Source organism: Podarcis pityusensis, assembly GCF_964106645.2.
Source record: "Podarcis pityusensis genome assembly, chromosome: 2".
NCBI lineage: Eukaryota > Metazoa > Chordata > Lepidosauria > Squamata > Lacertidae > Podarcis > Podarcis pityusensis.
In genome coordinates, this window is record NC_138029.1 from 112,427,224 (window position 1) to 112,451,894 (window position 24,671).

Genomic DNA, 24,671 nt, shown 5'->3' on the forward strand with positions numbered 1-24,671 from the left:
CTGCGTCATGACTTTGGATGGACATCAAATTCCGAACTGAATCAGGCTTATTCCAAAGAGAGGCAAAGCAACTCTGGACCAGTTTGAAGTGGGTCAGATTGATCCAGAGTGGTTTGGACTGATCTGCATCTCAAAACAAGCTAGAGCAGGCATAGGAAAACTCCGGCCTGCCAGATGTTTTGGAACTACAACTCCCATCATCCCTAGCTAGCAGGACCAGTGGTCAGGGATGATGGGAATTGTAGTCTCAAAACATCTGGATGGCCGGAGTTTGCCTATGCCTGAGCTAGAGGCAGGGACTGATGGAGGAGTGGGGGGACAGCCCCACCCTTCCCGCCAGTGGCACCCACAGCATCAGTACACTTCCATGCCCCAATATTATCATCATTATTATTAGAAAATAAAATAGAAAAGTTCTGGGGAAATGGTTGTCCCTCAACAAATATCAAATAAACACCAAGCACTTCTTCCACCAGATGGCAGCAGGTTGCCACATATACACACACACACGTCTCTTTTCTTTTTTTCTTTTTTAATATAATTTTTATTAATTTTTACATATTAGTTATCATTCATACAACAGAACTTCACATCATACAATCTTTGGTCTTCCATCAGCCCCTCTGATGGTCTTCCGTTCTTATCACTTATTCTGCATTTCTTAAATTCCTATTGCCTTTAATTATCTTAACTGACCCCCTCGTTACCTTTTTATTTTTTGCAATATTTCAAATAGTCCACCTTACAAAACTTCTCGCAAACCTACAAGCGTAATATGATCATCACAATTACTCTCCAAATAGTCCGTGAATTTATGCCAGTCTTCTGTGAATCTCTGGTCCCGCAGCTTTCGAAATCTTCCTGTTAATTTATCTAATTCTGCAATGATCCATCAGTTTCATCCTCCATTCTTCTTTTGTCGGTAATTCTTCTTGTTTCCAATTTTGTGCCAATAATATTCTTGCTGCCGCACACAAGTCTCTTTTCATGTTTATTGTTGCTTTAGGGAACACTCAGAACGAAGGTACTTCTGTTTCATGTTTGCAGCAGTGGTGAAGTGGGACCTTTGACCTGTGAGTTTATCACCAGCATTCTCTAGGTTCCTTCCCTGCCTCCTAAAGCCTTCTCGGTCAACACCCACCCACGCTTTGGAGACCTTTCTTCGGGACTTACAGAAACTTGCTTTCCTCCTCCAGACTGAGCTCTCTCAGGTGCGGCTCAGTATCCCCATTTGCAGGCAGCACGGCTCTGATCTCCCTTTCAATGGCCTGCGCTCTGGCCTCCAGCCCTCTCTCGAACTCTGCCTTCTTCTCCAGCACCAGCTCCTTCACCGCTTTCCGTGCCGCGTCGCAGCCTTCAGCTAACGCGGCTCGCTCGGCAGCCAGGCTTGGTTGGTCAGCTTCCATGGCCAGGAGGCGGCCTAAGCTGCTCACACGCTCCATGAGGTACTTCTCCGACACCAGGGTGTAAGTCTCGGAAATCATGGCTACCAGCTGGGCCATGCTGGAGGCATTAAAAACATGCCCGTAAACCAGGTCAGCTGTGAAGGCTTTGGATGAGTAGCTGGAGATCTTCTGGGCTCCATCCACAGTGTCAGAAAATTCTTTCACGCTCCAGACCAAGCAGGAATCAATTAAGTTGGAGATCATTTGGAAAAACCTCACCATCTTCTCCCATTGCTCCTTCACCCTCCCCAGGGCTTCCAGGCCCTTGATGAGCATTTTTCTGGCCGTGTCAAAGTCCACCTCCTTAACTTGATAGCCTCTCATGGTGCAGAGAATCTCCGCCAATTCCTCGTTCTGCTTCTTGAAGTTTTCAAAGCTCCTCTGATACTCCTCCCTCGTGGCCTTCAGAGTCTCTCGGCTCTGCTGTACTTTCAGACGGGCATTTTCCACCCCTGAGCTTGCTGCTCCCCCCATCTTGGACACGTTGGGTGGTTTGGGGGAAAAGGCTGGAGACCGAGTGTAGGCCTTGCTATAAGAGTCGAACTCCAAGGCCTTCTTGTGGAGTTGGTGTATCCCATCCAGCAAGCTCTTCCCCACAGAACCAATGCCACCCACCGCCAAAGCCACCTTCTCCAACTGTTGGCAAATATCCAACCCACCTTGGCAAATCTCCTGGGCTTTGATTTTGGGGTCGCACCCTTCCTCTTTCTCAATGGAGTCTCTCAGCCTCTGTAGGTTCTTCTTCACCCACTCCGTTTTGACCTCCCCACTCTTCTCATCAACAATCATAGATGCCTTAAGGCCTCCATGTTCATCCAAGACGTTCTTCAAGCTGGTAGCAAACGTTAACAGCTCAGCAGACTTGGAGCAGATGACACTAGCTGATATAAATGGAAACATCCTGGCCAGTCCCTCCCCACTGCCCATGCCAGCTACTTCTCCCAGACTCCCCTGCCTCCCTGCTGCCATCCGTGTAAACTCAACCGAAAAAGCACTAAGGGTCTGAGTGAGGGTGGTGACCAGCTCCATTCCCACTGCATCCCAGCCTGTGGGGATGGATTCCATGGCTTTCTTGTACTGTTGGAAGGACTCTTCCACATGCTCCCTCATCTGGTGGTGGTACCTTTCAGCCATCTCCTTGGCCTCCTTGGCTGACTTTTCTCTGATCTTGGCTTGTTCCAGAGCTGTCTGCACTTCCTCCAGCTCCTTCTCGTAGCCCTGCTTGGCGTTGAGACAAGCCTCGAGGAGTTCCTGGATGAGGTTGATCACATCGGTGAACTTGGCCCTCACCGCCTTGGCCAGCCCACCACACTGCTCTGTCGCCGCCTGGAGGTTCCTCAGCTGGTTAGGAAGCAAGGCGGAGACCACCTCGGCCTCTTGGATCAGAGTCCGCACAATCGTTTTCATCTGTTCCGGAATGCCGTTTGCCAGCAGCCTGATTTGGTCCATGTTGACGTGAGCCTCGTTGAAGGCGGTCCAGCCTCGGTTGCTGACTTGGCACAAAGAAGCCTTGAAGGATTCTGGGTACTTGAGGTGCTGGAAGCCTCCTTCTGGTGGAAGCAGGTTGATGGAGAAGTCTCCCTGCCCTGTGGAGATGAAGATCAGCTCCCCCAAGATAGCAATGGAGATGGGCGCTGGCATGAGAAACTCTTCCCAGTTGGCGTACGGTTTCATGAGAAGCTCGGTTTCTTTGTGGACGTCATGTCCTTTGCTGAGGGTCTCCACAGCCTTGACCAAACCATGTGGTTTTCCTTCTGGTGATGCCATTGTGCGGAGCCTGGGGGACAAAAGTGACATGTCATTCGGGAAAGAGGACCTTGAGAACAAGCCCATCACATTTAATTTTTTCGTTCATTCATTCACTCACAAACATTGCGGTACTCTTTTAACCAAACAGATCCAAAGGCCAGAGCACCTGAAAACAGGAGCCTGAGTCACAAGGGGCAGTCACCTGACTAGTGATAGGTCTCATAAAACCAACAAATTCCTCACCAAGTGTAAAGGTAAGGGGACCCCTGACCATTAGGTCCAGTCGTGGCTGACTCTGGGGTTGCAGTGCTCATCTCGCTTTATTGGCCAAGGGAGCCGGTGTACAGCTTCCACATCATGTGGCCAGCATGACTAAGCCACTTCTGGCGAACCAGAGCAGCACACAGAAACGCTGTTTACCTTCCCGCTGGAGCAGTACCTATTTATCTACTTGCACTTTGACGTGCTTTCAAACTGCTAGGTTGGCAGGAGCAGGGACTGAGCAACGGGAGCTCACCCCGTCGCGGGGATTTGAACTGCGACATTCTGATCGGTAAGTCCTAGGCTCTGTGGTTTAACCCACAGCGCCACCTGCGTCCCTTCACCAAGTGTAGGTTGTAGCAAAATCTTGATACTATAGGGAACCAGAAGTTGTAAGTCTCTGAGCATATTCTTGTCAACGTGTACCTGAAGCTGCAAGATTATAACTCTATCCATTTACCAGAAATAATGCTTAGGGGTTGTATGAACCAGAAAACTGATACCATGAATTGGTTTCCTGAACAAACACAAGGGGCCATGGTTCTAAGATTGGTAGGCCATTTCCCTTCCCCTTGAGAGACGGCCAGCAGATGGCTTCTTCTGCCTAGACTCCCAACAGCCGTAATTCTACAGATCTGATTTGTGGTAGGTCATCTGATACCATCTGCATCCATGGGCAATACAGATTATATATAAACCATCCTCCTCCAACTTGGTGTCCTTCACGTATTTTGGACTACAACTCCCATCATGCCTCATCACTGGCCATGCTGGCAGGGCTGACAGGAGCTGGAATCCAACAACATCTGGAAGGTACCAGTTTGTCATAGGCTACACATACTTGAGCCTTGGAGACTCCCAAGATCAGAGCATAGTGAGAGTTGGGTTCTTTAGAACAAAGGTGGGGAGAAAGTAGATTGGTATCTACTAGTAGATCTCTGGGTGATTTCCAGTGGGTAAGCAACTCCTGTTTAACAAGAGCAGCATCAAAATGATTGTTCTCCTTGCCACCACAATTAGACTGCTGAAATGAAGAAAAAATAGGTGTGGATTTTTATGTGGAAAGTCTGTGAGCATAGCTCACTTCTGGCACTCAAAACAAGTCAATGTGCTCAGCAGCAGCAGCAGCTCACAGCTAGGGATGGATAGATTTGCAAATTGCAATTCTCTCATTTGTCCAACCTTAGATTTGGTCCTCCAATTTCTGCAGCAAATTTGCAACTTTAGAAAAGTCTCCTGAAAATCCACAGCATTTTAGTGGCAATTTCTCCTAATACTGTACAGTGGTACGCTGGGTTAAGAGCTTAATTCGTTCTGGAGGTCCGTTCTTAACCTGAAACTGTTCTTAACCTGAAACACCACTTTAGCTAATGGGGCCTCCCACTGCTGCTACGCCACCAGCACACAATTTCTATTCTCATCCTGAGGTAAAGTTCTTAACCTGAGGTACTATTTCTGGGTTAGCGGAGTCTGTAACCTGAAGTGTCTGTAACCCGAGGTACCACTGTACGCTATAATGCGATCACGAATGTAATCTTCACAAATATATGCATTTTCATGTCCACTTGATCTTAAAACATAAATTCCTGTACACATTGCTTGGGTGGAGAAGGGCACCGCAAAATTCAGAGAAGTGCATACAGTGGTACCTCGCTTCAGGTTACAGACTCCGCTAACCCAGAAATAGTGCTTCAGGTTAAGAACTTTGCTTCAGGATAAGAACAGAAATTGGACTCCGGTGGCACAGCAGCAGCAGGAAGCCCCATTAGCTAAAGTGGTGCTTCAGGTTAAGAACAGTTTCAGGTTAAGAACGGACCTCCAGAACGAAATAAGTACTTAACCTGAGGTTACAGATAGGTAGCCGTGTTGGTCTGCCATAGTCAAAATAAAAAAAATTCCTTCCAGTAGCACCTTAAAGACCAACTAAGTTAGTTCTTGGTATGAGCTTTTCGTGTGCATGCACACTTCTTCAGATATCTGAAGAGGTATATCTGAGGTATCACTGTATTTTGAATGGTGGCGTGTTTTGGAAAGTGCCAATTTGGTAGGTTTGCCTTCAAAAGCCAATGTAATCTCCCACATCCCTAATCACAGGGAAACACGTTCTTTAGTTCTAAGCATATGTTGTTTTGCATCTTGGTCTGTTTTGTGGCTCTTTGAGTTCCAGTAAAAAACAAGCAAGGTCCTGCAAAGTTGATGCCTGGCCTCCCTTGCTATGGATGGTACTTGCTCTCTAAAGGCAGTATAGGGGCCAGAATGTCAGGATTTTCTTAAAACCTAGCGGCGTCTGTGAGTTACAGCTGGGGGTGGAAGAGGCCACTGGCCCCAGTCTCTGGATTCTCTTGGAAGGTAGCAGATGTTGAAGCTACAGCCAAATAACTTAGAATCAGGAGGATTCTAGAAGAGAGAGTTATAGGAAAGAAACCAGGCAGGGAAGTCTTGGGGCGGTCTAATGGGTTAGCTAGATGGAAGAAATGATACTGAAAGTCAGGGTTTCTGTGTTCTCTGAAATGGGAAGAAGATGTAGCAATTCATGGAAACGAATGGATTTGACAGCTTTGTGCAAGGAATCTGAAATGCACCCGCTTTTAGCTTACTGAGTCAATTTGCCATTTGACTGACTGGTTTATGGTCTCAAACAACTCTGTTGCAACATAATTTGCCGCCCTCACTTTTTGTTATCCTTCTTCAAGGATTGACAGCCTTGGACTGCCTTTGGGTTTACAAAAACACACAAGCCGTTAATCAATCACCCCTGGTAACAACAAACCGGATCTGAGTTGGGGAAGGGCAGGGGGAACGGATGGAAAAAGCAGATAGCCATAAAAGTGGGTGGGTTTATTAGCCCTTGCTTAACATTCCCTCGTAAAAGGCTCGGAGAGCCTTCCTCTGTTTTGAGGCTATAAAACATTATCTTGCAGATAGGAATAGTTCCAAACATGTAGCCTATTAGTTAAGAGTGATGTGTCCACAATCAAACAATTAGTTTGGATTCATAATATTGAAGAAGAAAAAAGAACTACGAAATTCGCAAGTTCATGTAACACAGTTTAAAACTACAAAACTTTAAAAAATAAAATTGCATTGGCACTTTAATATAGGTCAATATCAGTCCCTTCATACGATGCAAACACCAGCTGATAACCATTTGCCCTGAGTACATTCTTGTGCATATATCTCTCAGGGTTTACACACTTTTCTTCTCGTCCTGCTGCTTTTCCCTGGGGAAAACTGCTTTTTTTACACTGAATTGGAGCAAACGGCAATGGGTTTTTCCGCAGATTGAGGTTTGTTCTGATTAAAAGCTAAACAGCAAGTCAAGTGGGAAACTTCCCAGACCTGCGCTTTGCGGGGACAAAGGACAAGCAAAGGACAAGCAGAGCGGTCGGTGGGCTATTTGTCCTTTTCATTTTCCCCTGTTACAAAATATGTTGCACAAATGTGTGAACTTTCAAACTGTCTACTTCAAAAAAAATAAGATACACCCCACCGAGTGTGGATGGGGGCAAGCTCCTTGTCGCCTCCACAGCTCTGCTGTTTACAGAATTCCCACTCTGCGTATACACCAGACATTCAAAGCACATTTCCCCCCACACATTCGGAGAATTGTAGCTTACCCCTCACAGAACTACAACTCCCAGTGCCATTAACAAACTACAGTTTGTGGGATTCTTGGGAGGGGCAAATGTGCCCTGAACGTGCCTTAAAGGTTTGGTGTGGATGCAGCCCCTGATTCCTAGCATTCAGCCCCTTACCCTGATTTACTAGAATCTACTTCCTTTCCCCCAATAAAACTAGGAATCTGTTGTTCTGTTGAGGCAGCCAATGCTCTCAGTGCTGCCCTTGTGGAACTCAGCAGAGAGAAGGATGTGAGCAAAACTGCCTGTCATTACTCTGGCTCCACCTACTGTTGTTTTCCTCTTTTTGTCTTCTGCAGATAGGCATCAGTCACTACTGTGTTGACCCCTTATTCCGCTACTGAAGGGTGTCTAATGCTGGCTAATTTTTTCCATGATCTTCCCCATACGCTATCCCTTTTCTTGCCCTCCCTTTCGTAAGCTTACTTATTAGTGCTGTTCTCTTTTTAAATAATAATAATTATTATTTTTATTGGTTTTACAAATTCGTTCACATAAATAAAATGGTTGCAAATGTCAAAATTAAAACAAGATTCTTCCGAATCTCAGGACTTCCCTCCTCCCCTCAGTGGGTTCTTAAAATACCTTTGTCAACTGCATACAGTGGTACCTCGGGTTACAGACGCTTTGGGTTACTTTGCTTCAGGATGAGAACAGAAATTGCGCCGCGGCGCTGCCGCGGCAGCGGGAGGCCCCATTAGCTAAAGTGGTGCTTCAGGTTAAGAACAGTTTCAGGTTAAGAACGGACCTCCTGAACGAATTAAGTTCTTAACCCGAGGTACCACTGTATTATAAGTTCATCCAAATTACAGTCCTCCGTTATGTCCAAAGTCTCTGTTACATTGCAAGAGTTATTAAAAGCCTGCCAAAAAGTCCAAGTTTTTACAGTGTTCTTTTAGACATAATCTACATTTCTCCCAATCTCTATTGAAGTTTTCTGCTTTTTAGTAATGTTCTCCATCCAGCCCCCACGCTGCTCCATTAAAATCCCAAGGCCCACAAATTTGTAGCGCCTCAATAGTCCTCCTCGCCACCCTGTTCCTTCCTCACTAATTTTTACAGTAAAATGAGCCGCCAGTGCTAAAATCTCCAGGGATCCCCTATTGCATCAAAGCTCACTCACCTTTCGTCGAGCCAAAAGACAATGGTGCGGTGTGCTCAGGTCTCAACATAGGGCCCCATAAATAGGCTGTGGGTATGTTAAGCCACATACCCCAAGTATTTCGAAAGACCTGGCTTCACATGGACATAAATCCTAGTTCCTCCCAAGTTGATGTTTAAACCCTTGGGCTGAGTGGTGAGGAATGGGAAGAGCTGCTGTGTCTGCATTCTACATTCCGATTGGCTTACCATCCCTGTTATTTGCAGGTGGTCCTGGAAAGCAAAGTGTAGATTTGGAAGCACGGACGAGATCCAGAGCAAACGAAGATTACGCAAGTGGCAGCTTCCAACAAGGTAAGTCTCTACAGCAAAGGAAAAGTTGGATGGCTGTCAGTGGCAAAGCTGCATGCTCCGGCACGGGGGGGGGGGCGAAGAACAGGCGGGGTCATGGCTGGCGCGCGTCCCGGGGGTGTGGCACACCGCCTGCAGGGGCATGGCATGCGTCCTGTGGGCATGGTGCCCGGCGTGGTGGGGGGTTGCGCAGCGCATGTCGGGGGCGGCCACGATAGCACCCCCCTCCCTGGTGGTGCCAGGGGCGATGCGCTCTCCCCCCCCCGGTTCCTCCGCCAGGGTGGGCAGTAACATTGAGTTTCTGGCAGCAAATGAAAAGCATATACAGTGGTACCTCGGGTTACATACGCTTCAGGTTACAGACTCCGCGAACCCAGAAATAGTGCTTCAGGTTAAGAACTTTATGTCAGGATGAGAACAGAAATTGTGCGGCGGCAGCGGGAGGCCCCCTTAGCTAAAGTGGTACCTCAGGTTAAGAACAGTTTCAGGTTAAGAACGGACCTCCAGAACGAATTAAGTTTGTAACCCGAGGTACCACTGTACAGTGGTACCTCTGGTTGCGAATGGGATCCCTTCCGGAGGCCCATTCGCAACATGAAAGAAAAGCAACCCGCAGCTGCGCGTCTGCGCACACGTGGGTTGTGATTCACCGCTTCTGCGCATGCGTGTGACATCATTTTGTGCGTCTGCACATGCACAAGCGGTGAAACCCGGAAGTAACCCTTTCCGGTACTTCCGGGTCGCCGCGGGACACAACCTGAAAAAACGTAACATGAAGCAAATGTAACATGAGGTATGATTGTACAGTGGTACCTCGGGTTAAGTATGTACTTAATTCGTTCTGGAGGTCCGTTCTTAACCTGAAACTGTTCTTAACCTGAAGCACCACTTTAGCTAATAGGGCCTCCTGCTGCTGCCGCGCCGCTGGAGCACGATTTCTGTTCTCATTCTGAAGCAAAGTTCTTAACCCGAGGTAATATTTCTGGGTTAGCGGAGTCTGTAACCTGAAGCGTATGTAACCCGAGGTACCACTGTATGTTTTATGACAGATGACTTCTATTTGTCGGTAGCAAATATAATGGGGCAGGGACCACAGGTCACTGATTTTGAAAGGAGGAATTGAGTTTGAATGCAGAAATTCCAAGATTCAATCCTTGGCATCTTTGCTTGAAGATGAAAGGGAGTGGAATTGATCGGGACGGCCGCTGGCTACCAATCAGAGTAGACAATATTGAAGTGAATGAACAAATAGTCTGAGCTGGTATATGCAAGTTTCCAAATAATGCAGAATGTTTTTTTTCAGGCAGGACAGATCTAACAAAAAAATAATGGGTATGTTCAGCCTTACAAGACTTGCCAATAATGTTACAGTGGTACCTCGGGTTAAGAACTTAATTCGTTCTGGAGGTCCATTCTTAACCTGAAACTGTTCTTAACCTGAGGTACCACTTTAGCTAATGGGGCCTCCTGCTGCCACTGTGCTGCTGCCACACAATTTCTGTTCTCATCCTGAGGTAAAGTTCTTAACCTGAGATATTATTTCTGGGTTAGCAGAGTCTGTAACCTGAAGCATCTGTAACCTGAAGTGTCTGTAACCCGAAGTGTCTGTAACCCGAGGTACCACTGTACATGAAGTCAGAATGTATTTTAGAGCAAACTGGGAAAGGGGAGAGATAAACAAGCTCATGGCTAAACTGGTGACTGGTAGCGAAGAGGGCGTAATTTGTTCAGTTCCGCCTAATATGTACACAAACCAAAACAGAGCTAGCTAGCCTTTTAAATTCATATTTCTCCAAATACTGCCATGCAGTTCCTTGACCCAAAAATGGGTACCAAAAACAAACAAAAAAGCATGTGTTAGGGGAAAGTGCACATGAAAATGACTATATTGCTCAATGTAATGTACAAAAATGCATTGTTTTAGAGGGAATTCCTTGTAAGGTGTTACATCAGGCAATGTTATTCTGCACAGAAATGCACAAAATTATGTACATTGGTGTACATAAATTAGGTGAAATGTGCATGAGGAGGTGAACAAATTTTAATGCACTGGTTTTTAAAAAAAATGCAAACAAATGCAGTAACTAAGGCATTTCAGTGCTAAATAAAAGACTGATTTTAGAAAGCATAGTGAAAGAAGAAAAAACAATTACAGTGGTAACTTGGGTTAAGTACTTAATTCGTTCCGGAGGTCTGTTCTTAACCTGAAACTGTTCTTAACCTGAAGCACCACTTTAGCTAATGGGGCCTCCCGCTGTCGCTGCGCGATTTCTATTCTCATCCTGAAGCTAAGTTTTTAACCTGAGGTACTATTTCTGAGTTAGCAGAGTCTGTAACCTGAAGTGTTTGTAACCTGAAGCATATGCAACCCGAGGTACCACTGTATAGTAAAACGTGTAGAAGAGGATAGGTTCCGCTGCCTGATATATCACTTTACTCGTCAAAACCACACCATAGAAAGGTAGTGCAATGTTGTCTGTTCTTTCAGCACAAAAAAGGCCAGGTTTTCTGCAGACTGAGAAGGATGGGGAACCACAGTAAGTCCATGATTTGATCACAGGGGTCGGCAAAGTTTTTGTGGCTTGGGCCGGTTCACGGTCTCGCAGACGCCGTGGCGGGCCGGAGTGCGTGCGCATGCATGCGCAAACGCTATTTCCGGCGCTCCTTCCGGCGTGGAGAGGTGCGCAGCTTCCCATTGGCTGCTGGAGTTTCCTGCAACCAATGGGAAGCCGGCCAGCGTCGTGAAAGGCGGTCTCCTCTCTGCTCTGCACTGGTTTAGCGCGGCGCACGGGAGCCAACTTAAGCAGGTGGCGGGGGTCCCTGAGCGGGCGGCAGGGGTCCATGGGCCTGTTAAACAACCCCCACAGGCTGCTTATGGCCCATGGGCCTTAGGTTGCTGACCCCTGATTGATGGCATCATGTAGACGCCCAGTAAAATGTGAGTGTGTGAAGCATGCCAGTGCTGGGGTTCAGGACACCAAAGAGCTACTTCGGCCGGTTACAAACAGATGATTAACTTGCCACTCCAGTTCCCCTTTCGGACCACATTTCATAAAGACAGCTATGGTCCTCAGGTGGGTCTTGTCTTAACTTCTGACCTGATATCCTTGGACAATGGGCTTGCATTCCTGAGTGGGGTGGTAAGAGAGGACCCTCTCCCATAATCTGATCAAACACAAGCCTGTGTGCCATATAAATGGTCTCGTCTCAATTCTAGTCAGGGTTCCTCCGTAGCTGTTGGACTACATTATCCCCATAATTCCTGGCCATTGTTTATGTTTGAGGGTAAAGGGCCTTCTTGGTAGTGGTGCCTGCCATGTGGAACACCCTCCCGTCAGATGTCAAGGAAATAAACAACAGCTATTATTATTATTACAGGGACGCGGGTGGCACTGTGGGTTAAACCACAGAGCCTAGGATTTACCAATCAGAAAGTCGGTGGTTCGAATCCCCGCGACGGGGTGAGCTCCTGTTGCTCAGTCCCAGCTCCTGCCAACCTAGCAGTTTGAAAGCACATCAAAGTGCAAGTAGATAAATATGGACTGCTCCGGCGGGAAGGTAAACGGCGTTTCCGTGTGTTGCTCTGGTTCGCCAGAAGTGGCTTAGTCATGCTGGCCACATGACCCGGAAGCTGTCTGTGGACAAACGCCGGCTCCCTCGACCTACAGAGCGATATGAGCGCACAACCCCAGAGTTGGTCACAACTGGACCTAATGGTCAGGGGTCCCTTTACCTTTTTATTATTATTATTATTATTATTATTATTATTATTATTATTATTAATTGAATTTATATATTTATTTATATCACAGAACAAAATCAAAATATAAAACCACAAAATATATGTTGTTGTTGTTTAGTCGTTTAGTCGTGTCCGACTCTTCGTGACCCCATGGACCAGAGCACGCCAGGCACTCCTGTCTTCCACTGCCTCCCGCAGTTTGGTCAAACTCATAGTGGTAGCTTCGGGGACACTGTCCAACCATCTCGTCCTCTGTCGTCCCCTTCTCCTTGTGCCCTCCATCTTTCCCAACATCAGGGTCTTTTCCAGGGAGTCTTCTCTTCTCATGAGGTGGCCAAAGTATTGGAGCCTCAACTTCACGATCTGTCCTTCCAGTGAGCACTCAGGGCTGATTTCCTTAAGAATAGATAGGTTACAAAATATATAATCAAAATAAAAACAACAGCCCAATAATGCCCCCCAAAAAACACATTTTAAAAGGGCATATCTGATTTTAGAAGACACCTGAAGGCGAGGGAAGTTTTTAATGTTTGATGTCTTACTGTGCTTAATGTTTTTATTTGTTGGAAGCCGCCCAGAGTGGCTGGGGCAACCCAAGCAGATAGGTGGCTTCTGCTGCTGCTGCTTCTTCTTCTTCTTCTTCTTCTTCTTCTTCTTCGTGCTGATGGGAATCATAGTCCAATTTTGGGAAGGAACCACACTGGCTTTCTCTTGCATTTGACATCTCCCTCCCAATGAACCCCCCCACAGTCCAGGCATATGATGCAACTTTTATTTTAACCCACCAAGTTGACCCACCTGCCTGGTTCTACACCTCTACCTTTTATTGCCCCTCAGGGCCTTTTTTCGTTTATTCCTTATCGGTTGGATGGCAATTTGTCTCTATTACTTGACTAAAAGGAATGTGGAGGCCACTGCCTCAGAGCAGTTGGCACATCTTTGCTGATCTCAGGAGAAATTGTCTTACGTACAGAAACCAAGCCCTCCTTCCAACACACTGAGGAGGGAATTCCCCCTGCCAAGGGTGAGAATTAAGGCGGTTCACGAGAGAGGAAGAGGATTCTTTGGCTATGAGAGTTGATATTATCTTAGGGTCGTTTTTTACAGGCCCATGTTGCAATTCAGGATGAACTGAGGCTTACGGTGGGCTCCTCCAAGCACGTTCCAAGTTATTGCGTTTGGGCCAATGGGTTTCACTGACCCAAGCCAAGAAAAAAACTAGTGAATGAGCAATGTCCTGTTGCTGAATCCACATTGGGTGGTTTCTGCTTTGATCAGTGATGCTCAAGGACGTACAACATAATGCACCAGTAACTTGATCTTATGCATGTTTATTTTAATTTCAATTCAATTTGTATACAGTCATACCTCGGAAGTCGAACGGAATCCGTTCCAGAAGTCCGTTCGACTTCCAAAACGTTCGGAAACCAAGGCACGGCTTCCGATTGGCTGCAGGAAGTTCTTGCAGCCAATCGGAAGCCGCGGAAGCCTCGTCGGATGTTCGGGTTCCAAAGAACATTCGCAAACCGGAACACCCACTTCCAGGTCTGCGGCGTTCAGGAGCCAAAACGTTTGACTCACAAGGCATTCAGGATCCCAGGTAGGAGTGTATTGCCTTTCTTTATAACTTATAACTATACTCAGGTAAAGGTAAAGGTACCCCTGCCCATACAGGCCAGTCTTGCCAGACTCTAGGGTTGTGCGCTCATCTCACTCTATAGGCTATAGACAGCCAGCGCTGTCCGTAGACACTTCCGGGTCACGTGGCCAGCGTGACAAGCTGCATCTGGCGAGCCAGCGCAGCACACGGAACGCCGTTTACCTTCCCGCTGGTAAGCGGTCCCTATTTATCTACTTGCACCCGGGGGTGCTTTCGAACTGCTAGGTTGGCAGGCGCTGGGACCGAAGGACGGGAGCGCACCCCGCCGCGGGGATTCGAACCGCCGAACATGTGATCGGCAAGTCCTAGGCACTGAGGTTTTACCCACAGCGCCACCCGCGTCCCTATAACTATACTCAAGGAATGACTAAATATCCAACAACAGCAAAAATCACATTATTGTCCTATAACAGAGAAATCCTAACTCAGACCAGAAAGCAGCAGCTTCCTATGTTTGTTCCTGGGGGAATAAAAATGCAAGTACTGTAATAAAATTTTTGGGAGACAAGCTAGGGGAGCTGCATCTCTCTGGGTGGTAGTCATTTCGGGATTAGGGATGTGGATTTTTCTTTCACAGTTAATGCGAAGAACCGGTGGGATCTAGAATAAGGGGTCAGCAAACTTTTTCAGCAGGGGGCTGGTCCACTGTCCCTCAGACCTTGTGGGGGGCCGGACTATATTTTTTTGGGGGGGGGGAGAACAAATTCCTATGCCCCACAAATAACCCAGAGATGCATTTTAAATAAAAGGACACATTCTACTCATGTAAAAACACGCTGATTCCCGGACTGTCTGTGGGCCGGATTTAGAAGGTGATTGGGCTGGATCTGGCCCCCAGGCCTTAGTTTGCCTACTGTCAGGGAACTGCCATCGGAAGGAAGGGAAGTGAAAGGGCTCACACAGGTTGGGAGAGACTCAGCAGCTGAAGAGGGAACCAGTAGGGGGAGAGGAGCTGAGCTGAGGGAAAGGGAGCTGGAGGGATGGCTCAGAGACACTTCCAGCGAAAACAGTGGGGAGGTTTCAGGACCTCCTGTAGGGACACCCACTCCTCGCCGGAAACTGTCACGCAGAGAGTCCAGAAGACGTGTTTCCGTTAAGGAGCTTTTATGTTGGAAGCGATTCCGAAAGCAACCACTGTCGGAATCTGCCAGCGACTGACGGAGCCATGTTTAAGGGGCTCCGTTACAGACAGAGGTTTGCAAACTTGACCAAACTCTGAGGGACTAGGATTTTACACACAAGCAGCTCATCGTCCCATCACAGCATTCCGACAGTCTCCGTGAGCAGCTTGTGCAGGAGAAGGCATCATGAGCAACCCAGCCGGAACCGGAGAAGCAGGAGCTGGAGCGGGTCCAAGCCTGGAAGAAAGGTACCGGGTGTTGGAGGTCCAGCTAGCGCTGCAGACGGCGAGGCTTGAGGAGAGGAGGGCTCAGGATGCAGACAAAAAGGGGAAAGACACCCAGCTCGTCAGAAAGGTACCAGGATTGGTGCAGAAGTTTGGGGGGGAGCCCAAAGACTATCATGGCTTTCGGACAGAGATGCAATATGCCCTCAATCTGCAGTTTGATGAATTCCCTGACGAGGAATCACGAGTGGCTTTCGTGATTGGGCATCTTGAAAAGGGGGCGAGAGACTGGGTTAGACCCCTGATGGCAGCGAATAGTGACGTCCTAAAGGACACGATGAAGTTCTTTCGCGCCATGGATCTGATGTTTTCCAGCGATATTGAACAGGGAGTGGTCCGCAGACAGTTAATGGCTTGCAAACAGGGGAGCCGATCTGTCCGTGAGTACTGGACTGAGTTCACCATGTTGATCCATAAATTGGGGTGGGATCTATCGGTGGAACCCATTCAAATGCTCTTTGAAGAAGGGCTTTCTTCGGCTGTGAAAGACGAACTTTCCCGGGCGCCCAGGGCGGAGTCTATGGACCAGCTGACCAAATCAGCGCTGACCATAGGAGCGCGCCAGGAGGCGAGAGCATTGGAGAGGCGGGAAGGGAAGGGGGAACGTTGGAAGGAGTTCCGCATTCCAGACATTCCAGAGCCAACTTTCCCGCCGGCAGAGCCGATGGAAATCGGAACAGCGCGCGCGCGCGCAGTTTCAAAGCCCAGTGAGGGGGGAAAGAAGGAGGGAAAAGGCGCCCGGAAATGCTATCTCTGCCAACAGCCAGGTCACTTTGCCAGAGTCTGCCCCCAGAGGAAGGAATGGCAAGGGATGGTAGGAGCTGTGGAGGGAAGAGAGGAAGAAATACCGAAGCAAGTAAAAGCCAACGCCTGGCTGCCACCGTCGGGACACAGCAGCCAGGCCAAAGAGCAGTGAAAGTGCCCACGCCAGAACCTCCTAAACCCGCCCTAGTGATAGAAGTGGCGCTAGAGCTGCCAAACGGACACCCTCTAAAGATAAAGGCGCTGTTGGACTCAGGCAGCTCCTGCAATTTCATGAGCAAAGAGTTTGCAGCTGAACACCAGATACAGACGATCCCTTTAAGCAACCCCCTGCAGGTGACCACGATCGATGGCAGGGAGCTGTTGGGAGGAGAAGTCAGCTTGCAGACCGTCCCAATGATAATGAAGGTGGCAAGGCACACCGAACTGATAGCGTTTAATGTGGCCACCTTGGGAGGAGCTCCCATTATATTGGGGATGAGCTGGCTAGCGTTACATGATCCGCTGGTGGGCTGGCATCAGAGAGTGGTTTCTTTTGGTTCAGCACATTGCTTAGAACACTGCAAAGAGGGAAAGGGTTTGGCAGGGGCCCAAGCCACCCTAGCAGGGACTGAAGTAACGGAGAACGTGAAGGTACCACGACAATACGCAGATCTCCGCGACGTCTTCAGCGAAAGGGAAGCTGACCAACTACCCCCGCATAGACCCTTTGACTGTCAAATCAATTTACTCCCTGGGGCACAGCTCCCTGTAGGCAAGCTGTACGCCATGTCAGACAGAGAGATGCAGGAGCTAAGAGAGTTCATTGACAAGAACCTGAAGAGAGGGTTCATCAGAGAGTCCAGGGCGGTGGGGGGCAGCCCAGTGTTTTTTGTGGATAAAAAAAAAAACGAACAAGCCGAGGCTTGTGTGTGACTTCAGGGCCTTAAATGCAGTGTCAGAACCAGTGGCTTTCCCTATGCCCAGGATTGACGACATTTTGACAAGGGTCAGGAAGGGAAAGATTTTTACTAAACTGGACCTAAGGGGGGCGTACAACCTGATACGAATAAGGAAGGGGGATGAATGGAAAACCACCATGTTCACCCCTTTGGGGGCATTTGAATATTTAGTTATGCCCTTCGGCCTACAAGGAGGCTCCGCGTGCTTTCAATCGTTTATGAACCACGTCCTGGGGCCTTTGCTTTACAAGAATTGTGTGGCCTTCTTAGACGACGTGTTGGTGTATTCTGAGAATGAGGAGCAGCATGTGAGAGACGTCAGAGAAGTGTTGAGCAGGCTGCAAGCCAACCAGCTGTGGGTGAAACTGGAGAAGTGTCAGTTTCATACCAAGGAGGTGGAATTCCTGGGGTATCGCCTGTCAGACAAGGGATTGGCCATGGATCCCGGCAAGGTCCAGGCGGTGCTGGAATGGAAAACACCCAAAACAAGGAAGGATGTGCAGAGGTTCCTAGGATTTGGGAACTTCTATCGTAAGTTCATCCGAAACTTTGCCCACCTGACGGCGCCCATTACGGACTGTCTCAGCAGTAAGAAGAAGTTCGTTTGGACTGAGGAGGCGGAGCGAGCATTTGAGGAACTAAAAAGGGCCTTCGCCTCGGAACAACAACTCCTGCATGTGGATTTACAAAAACCGATGAGAGTGGAAACTGACGCATCAGACAGAGCGATTGGGGCGGTGCTTCTGCAGCCAGGGAAGGAGGAGTCAGAGTGGAGACCGTGTGCCTTTTTTTCGCGAAAGCTGAACAAATCCGAGAGGAACTACACGGTGTATGACCGAGAACTACTAGCCATTCATGAGGCGTTCCGGAGATGGAGGCACCTGCTAATTGGCGCACAACATAAGGTGCAAGTGTGCACTGACCACAAGAACCTAGAGTATTGGAGGACGGCACGAGTGCTCAACCAACGGCAAGTGAGATGGGCCCAGGAGTTCTCCAAATTTAACTTTGAGATTTGTTACGTGCCAGGCCCAGAGAACATTAGGGCGGACGCTCTCTCACGCAAACCTGAATATTTGGAGGGGGAGGGAGCACCCGAAGAGAGACATGTCATTCCAGAGGACCGCTGGGTGTGTGGGGCGGCATTGGTGGGACAAAGAGAACTGGTAGAGGAAACAGAGAATGATGAATACGCCCAGAATAAGCTCAGAGGTCTTAGGGGTGAGGGAGAGGAACCAGGGGGTTTCGAGGAAAGAAATGGAGCTTTGTATTACAAAGGGGCACTGTATATCCCTGAAGGAGACTTAAGGGGGAGGGTACTCAAGCAGTTGCACGACAGCCCCACGGCGGGGCATTTTGGACAACACAAAACCATGTGGTTGGTCACCAGGGAATTTTGGTGGCCTAAGGTGAGGGAAGATGTACGGGAGTATGTAAGAGGGTGTGAGCAATGCCAGCGAGCCAAAGGGGAGAGGCGGGCACCGGCGGGGCTATTAGAACCCTTACCAACCCCAGAAAGACCTTGGGAGGCAGTGTCGATAGATTTTATGACTGATCTGCCGAAGTCCAAGGGGAAAACAGCCATCATGGTGGTGGTAGACCTACTAACAAAGATGTGCCACTTTGTAGCCTGCTCGCATGCAGTCACGGCGGAAGAGACAGCGAAGTTATTTGTAGAACACATTTTTAGGTTGCACGGAGTGCCATTGAGGGTGGTCTCAGACCGAGGAAAACAATTTACTTCCAGGTTCTGGAGGAAGCTCATGAGCTTACTGCAGGTGGAGGTCAACTTTTCGACTGCCCGGCACCCTGAAACCAACGGGCAGGCGGAAAGAGCAAACGGGGTCCTCCAGCAATACCTGAGGTGTTATGTCAATGACAGAGAGAATGACTGGGTAGAAAAGTTGGCGCTGGCGGAATTTGCCTACAACAATGCCGAGAATGTGTCCACAGGGATGAGCCCCTTCTTGGCTAATTATGGGTGTCATCCCAGGGCTTTCCCAGGGGGAGAAGGGGAGAGATGGGGTGTCCCGGCAGCCGAGCATTTTGTAGAAGAAATGGAAGCAATCCATCGTCAGCTCCAACTCAACTTAGAAAGGGCGAAGGAAGAATACAAGAGGCAGGCAGACAAGAACCGAAGGGAAGGTGAAACCATAAGGGTGGGAGATAGGGTGTGGCTGTCAACCCAAGGGTTGCCGTTCAAAGGAGGTTGTAAGAAATTAAGACCCAGGAGATTGGGTCCCTTTGAGGTCATTCAACAGGTCAACCCAGTGGCTTTCAGGCTCCGGTTACCCAACCACATGAAACTGCACCCAGTATTTCACAGGTCGTTACTGTCACCGTATGAGGGGGGACGAGAAGGGATGGCCACTCGGGGACCGGTCATAGAAGAAAGGGAATGCAGCAGCCATGTGGCAGAAATCCTCGACGCCAGGTGGAAGGGGGATCAGGTGGAGTATTTGGTAGCGTGGGAAGGAGAACCGGAGTCAGAAAACACTTGGGTAATGGCAGAAGATATCAATGACGAGGTATTGATAGAAACGTTCCATCAAAGGTTCCCAAGGAAACCTCAGCCTGTGGAGAGGTTCCGGAGGGAATACTTTGGGACCACCGATGAGGAGGAGGAGTTGGAAGGATTCTCGGAATCGGAAGGGGAAGGGGAGATGGACTCTGAGGAGGAGGAGTACTTCGAGACCAGGAACCGCAACAGGTGGAGAGAAGTGTTCGGGACATCGGAAGATGAAGGAAGTTCATTCCGGGGTTTTGCCTCCTCACCGCCCGTAGAGGAGGGGGCGAGAGGGGATGAAGGGGGCCCTGGAGGGGAGGTGGATGTCAGGGAACTGCCATCGGAAGGAAGGGAAGTGAAAGGGCTCACACAGGTTGGGAGAGACTCAGCAGCTGAAGAGGGAACCAGTAGGGGGAGAGGAGCTGAGCTGAGGGAAAGGGAGCTGGAGGGATGGCTCAGAGACACTTCCAGCGAAAACAGTGGGGAGGTTTCAGGACCTCCTGTAGGGACACCCACTCCTCGCCGGAAACTGTCACGCAGAGAGTCCAGAAGACGTGTTTCCGTTAAGGAGCTTTTATGTTGGAAGCAATTCCGAAAGCAACCACTGTCGGAATCTGCCAGCGACTGACGGAGCCATGTTTAAGGGGCTCCGTTACAGACAGAGGTTTGCAAACTTGACCAAACTCTGAGGGACTAGGATTTTACACACAAGCAGCTCATCGTCCCATCACACCTACCCTTGATCTAGAATATGTAAAGGTAAAGGGACCCCTGACTATTACGTCCAGTCGTGACCGACTCTGGGGTTGCGGCGCTCATCTCCCTTTATTAGCTGAGGGAGCCAGCGTACAGCTTCCGGGTCATGTGGCCAGCATGACTAAGCTGCTTTTGGCGAACCAGAGCAGCGCACAGAAACGCCGTTTACCTTCCCGCTGGAGCGGTACTGTAAAGAGTATGGGTTGCTCGTGCGTAAGTTGCTGCCTCTCCTGGCTTTGTTGCCTTGTTAAACCTTTCAGTCTGGACAGCCCTTCACTTCGTGGCTGCCTCAGTCGCTAGCAGAATCCGTCAGTGGGCGTTTCTTAACCCTTTTCCAACATAAAAGTTGTTTGACACCCAGTCTCCTCCTACTCTCTCTGCGCGGAAGTCTTCTGCGCAGGGAGGGCGTGGGTAGCGGAGGACCCGTGCTCTCCCCGCTGGTGTCCGGTGAAGAATCTGGGAGCCCTCTCACCGATTCCCCCATCTGCCCCTCCTTATTCCTGGTGTTTCGCTGAATTGCTTCCCCATCTGCTGAGCTGCCTCTCTCCCTCCTGGGCCCTTCTCCAGCATCATTAGAGAGCCTTCCCTCCGCCTCTAGCTCCGATGTCAGTTCCCTGACAGGTACCTATTTATCTACTTGCACTTTGATGTGCTTTTGAACTGCTAGGTTGGCAGGAGCAGGGACCGAGCAACAGGAGTTCACCCCATCACGGGGATTCAAACCGCCGACCTTCTGACCGGCAAGTCCTAGGCTCTGTGGTTTAACCCACAGCGCCACCCGCATCCCATTGATCTAGAATAGATGCTGCCTTATGTGTGGAGTAAAGCGAGGACAATTCCGTCAGGACATTTGTTGAGCGACATTTTCATAAATTCACAATGGTGTCCCAAATTGGCCTCCTTTCACTAAGTTCTGAATCTGGCTTTCTGCATGAAGCTTGCTACACGAGTGTCCTTAATACGCTCTCCATTTCTGTTTTCCCTTCTAGCTCCCATCCAGCATGGCTCTTGTGCACGATACGACTTATAACTCCTCCATCAAGGAACATCTGGAGGCGGGAATGCAAGAGCTTGTGCTCCTCACTGGGCTTCTGCTCCTCCCGTGGTCAAATAAGGAGGAGATGTGTGCTAAAACCCGTGGCCAGGTCACCAAAGCATCGCAGTGTTTTTCCGAGGCCGAACAGAGTCTCGAGTCTCGCCTGCAGCTGCTCGATTCCCAGTCAGAGGCCCTGATAGCCATGAAGAAACTCATGCAAGATGACCTGCAGGAGAAGAAGGGGGACTTGGCGGACCTCGGAACCCAGATCGTTGCCCTCAAGGAAGCTGAGAAGAAGTCCCGTGAAATGCTGGAAACTGCGGAGGTGCTTCTGGAACATACAGAGGAGCAGCTGAGACTGGCTCGTGAGGGAGTGGCAAGGAACCGTGTGGGCCGGGAAATCGGCCTACGGATGATGGCCCTGCCAGGGCTTGGGTCGTTCATTGGTAGGTTATCCCCTGAGCCAGCAAGTCTTGAACCAGAAGTGGTACCTTCAAGATACCAGAACATCTCACCCCAACCCATTCCCTCAATACCCCCATGAAATATACTCGGAGTCGAGTGTGGATTTCATGCTCTTTATTCAGCTCATAGTAGTGAGGAATGAAAGTTCCCCCAAAACATCTGCTATATATACATTATATACACAATGGGTCGCATGGGATTGGCTAATTCTGGGATTCTTCTGTAGGCCAATCAGGTTGCGAATTCACTTCCACCTGGAGCTGGATTGGGTGGCTCCTGCGGACCAATCATACTGCTGCATTGTTCTAGGGCCAATCAGACTGCTGCATTCTGAATCCTATTGTTCTAGGACCAATCAGACTGCTGCATTCTGAATCCTATTGTTCTAGGACCAATCAGACTGCTGCATTTTGGATCCTATTCAACTCAGTACATAACACCCCAGATGAAATTATCACTGATTTGTCTTTTCTTTTAGGGGCTGGCATGGCTATTGGTTACCAGGCGGCCTTGGACTCAGCAGAGAAACTACTAATTGAGGCACAGCAGGCTGTGGACCTCTGCACAGCAGAAGTGGCTGGCTACAGTGACAAGATCGCACGCCTCTCCCAAAAGGAGCAGAAGGTGCAAACTGGAATCAACTCCGCAAATCAAAGGATCCCCCAGATTGAAGCCCAGTGTGGGGAGCTGCTTGCTCTCCAGAGGGAAGTGACAGTGCAGCAGTCCTGGATCAGAAACTGCCTTTCCCTGTTGGATCTATTGGCAGGCAAGATTCACGCAGCTGAAGTCATGTCCAGATACGCCTGCGTCCCTGAGTTGCTGGTGGATGTCTTGGAGGAAATCGCAGCCGTGGTGGGAGGGAAGGATGGAGCAGCATTCCAGGCTGATAAGGAACTCCAGGCCTCCCTTCTGGAAATCAACAAAGCTGTGAATTCTCTGAGAGCCAGAGCAGGAAAGAATGTGTCCACTGATGATTAACTTCTCCGTGGTCTCTCCAGTCAAAATGATTTTAAACAGTACTGCACTGTACCTATTTTCCCATTCCATTTCTCCATTTCTGATGTGTACTAGATGCGTACCTAAACGCTGCTTACCTACACAATTTGTAAGGATTTTGGTAGCAGGATTTTGTATTGGAGTAAACAAAGTCCAATAACTTTACTAGGTCATGCTGTATTTTAAAAGTATGCAAATGCTGATGTCCTGAAAAAATTCTGGATGCTATATTGAGTGTGAAAAGCAACTGTCTTTTGTGTATTGATCCTATATATTTCGGCTCACTACTGTTTTCAGGACAAGTATTTTATTGCCCTTTTGTGAGGGTGATGACTTTTTGTCTGGCTTGGATGTAGGGAGCAAGGTTGGGGTGGCTATTTGCAGTGCTTTCGTCAGCCGGCACCAAAAACAAGACCCAGCCTTTCCCTCCTGCCTATGAAGACCTATGAAATCAACCTGTTGTGTTTCATGCTATGTTTGCTGCCCTTTGTATTGAAATCAGTGGGAGTTTAGTCAGTCATAGGTGACTATCTTTTTTGCACTGGTTTTCAATGAGACCTGATTTAGTGTGGATCCAACCCCCTCTCAAAATAAGCTTTCTCCAAAAAAGTGATACCATTCCTCCCTGCTTGCTATGGAGAGAATACCGGATGCAGTACACTTTGAGAGGCCTTCTTTAGCTCTGTATATGGTGACAACAGTGCAGTATGTCCCGCTGTATTTATTGGGGCTTACTCCCTAATACAGGGACGCGGGTGGCGCTGTGGTATAAACCACTGAGCCTAGGGTTTACCGATCGGAAGGTCAGCGGTTCGAAGCCCCGCGACGGGGTCCCAGCTCCTGCCAACCTAACAGTTTGAAAGCACGTCAAAGTGCAAGTAGATAAATAGTTACCGCTCCGGCGGGAAGGTAAACGGCGTTTCCGTGCGATGCTCTGGTTCGCCAGAAGCGGCTTAGTCGGCTCCCTCGGCCAGTAAAGTGAGATGAATGCCGCAACCCCAGAGTCGTTTGCGACTGGACCTTACAGTCAGGGGTACCTTTACCTTTACCTTACTCCCTAATATAAGTGTTTATATTGTAGCTTCACATAACTATGATTATGTAATCTTTAAGATAAGAAATCTGACTCACATATACAATTTTTAGAAGTCAGAGGAGCGGTTAGATTAGAAAGGCCATTTTGTCCTTATTTGGATATGTCTCCAATGATTATAGTTTTGCTGAAATGCATTTTAATTTTTTGTTAATGGTTCAAAATTCTTGCCCTCCATAAGGTGGTGCTGGGGCAGGCTATATACTTCATACAAAGGAGCAGGAAATAGGCAGCCAGTCAGATAACCTCTGCAATTGTAAATTGATAGAAAATGTGTGCATAAAGACTCAAATCAACAAACTCTGGATTGTGTTTGGTGTGGATGCTCAAGAGAAACTTCCATCTGCTTGATGGTGCTGTGTACAAAACCTGTTTTATATGCATTATTAAACCAAATAATAATAAAAAATATTTACCAAAAAAAAGGGAGCAGGTTAGACATATTTGCAAGATGAGCAAATCCTGCAGCCAAAGGTCAGTGAAAGGGCCGGGGAGAAAGAGAGAATGAATCCCATTTTTAAAAAATAAAATAAAATTTGAGAAACAAATAACAAGCTGTGGAACGGTCAGAGCCATTGAGGTCCGGTCGCGGAGCTTCCTGATTGGGTAGTTCAGAAATGGGGCGTGTCCACACCCTTCAGCCCCTCCTTCCTCGCTATTGGGCCGGCCGTTCTCTCCTATCCAGGGTATTAGCAGCGGTTGCCGAGATACCGTTAGCAGCATCTCCAACGCTCAGCAAGGCGATCTGTCACTTACGCCACGCC

The 24,671-nt window shown here is 48.6% G+C and overlaps 2 protein-coding genes across 4 annotated transcripts; one reads left to right on the forward strand and one right to left on the reverse strand.

Moving 5' to 3' along the window:
• Positions 1–522: 522 nt before the first annotated feature.
• On the reverse strand, positions 523–24,364 carry LOC308469490 (uncharacterized protein). 2 transcript variants are annotated; one of them, XM_080992019.1, is made up of 2 exons: positions 24,324–24,364; positions 523–3,222 (listed from the first exon to the last, which is right to left on the reverse strand). In XM_080992019.1, exons 1-2 carry the CDS (start codon positions 24,347–24,349, stop codon positions 1,170–1,172), a joined length of 2,079 nt encoding a protein of 692 aa, XP_080848145.1. In that variant the 5' UTR covers positions 24,350–24,364; the 3' UTR covers positions 523–1,169. The 2 variants fall into 2 exon arrangements, with proteins under 2 accessions (XP_080848145.1, XP_080848146.1); XM_080992020.1 differs by lacking the exon at positions 24,324–24,364 and adding an exon at positions 8,217–8,296.
• LOC308469985 (uncharacterized protein) lies at positions 8,407–24,262 on the forward strand. Of its 2 annotated transcripts, none has more exons than XM_080993167.1 (3): positions 8,407–8,548; positions 21,307–21,799; positions 22,297–24,262. In XM_080993167.1, exons 2-3 carry the CDS (start codon positions 21,319–21,321, stop codon positions 22,794–22,796), a joined length of 981 nt encoding a protein of 326 aa, XP_080849293.1. In that variant the 5' UTR covers positions 8,407–8,548; positions 21,307–21,318; the 3' UTR covers positions 22,797–24,262. The 2 variants fall into 2 exon arrangements, with proteins under 2 accessions (XP_080849293.1, XP_080849294.1); XM_080993168.1 differs by lacking the exon at positions 8,407–8,548 and adding an exon at positions 9,839–9,877.
• Positions 24,365–24,671: the final 307 nt, after the last annotated feature.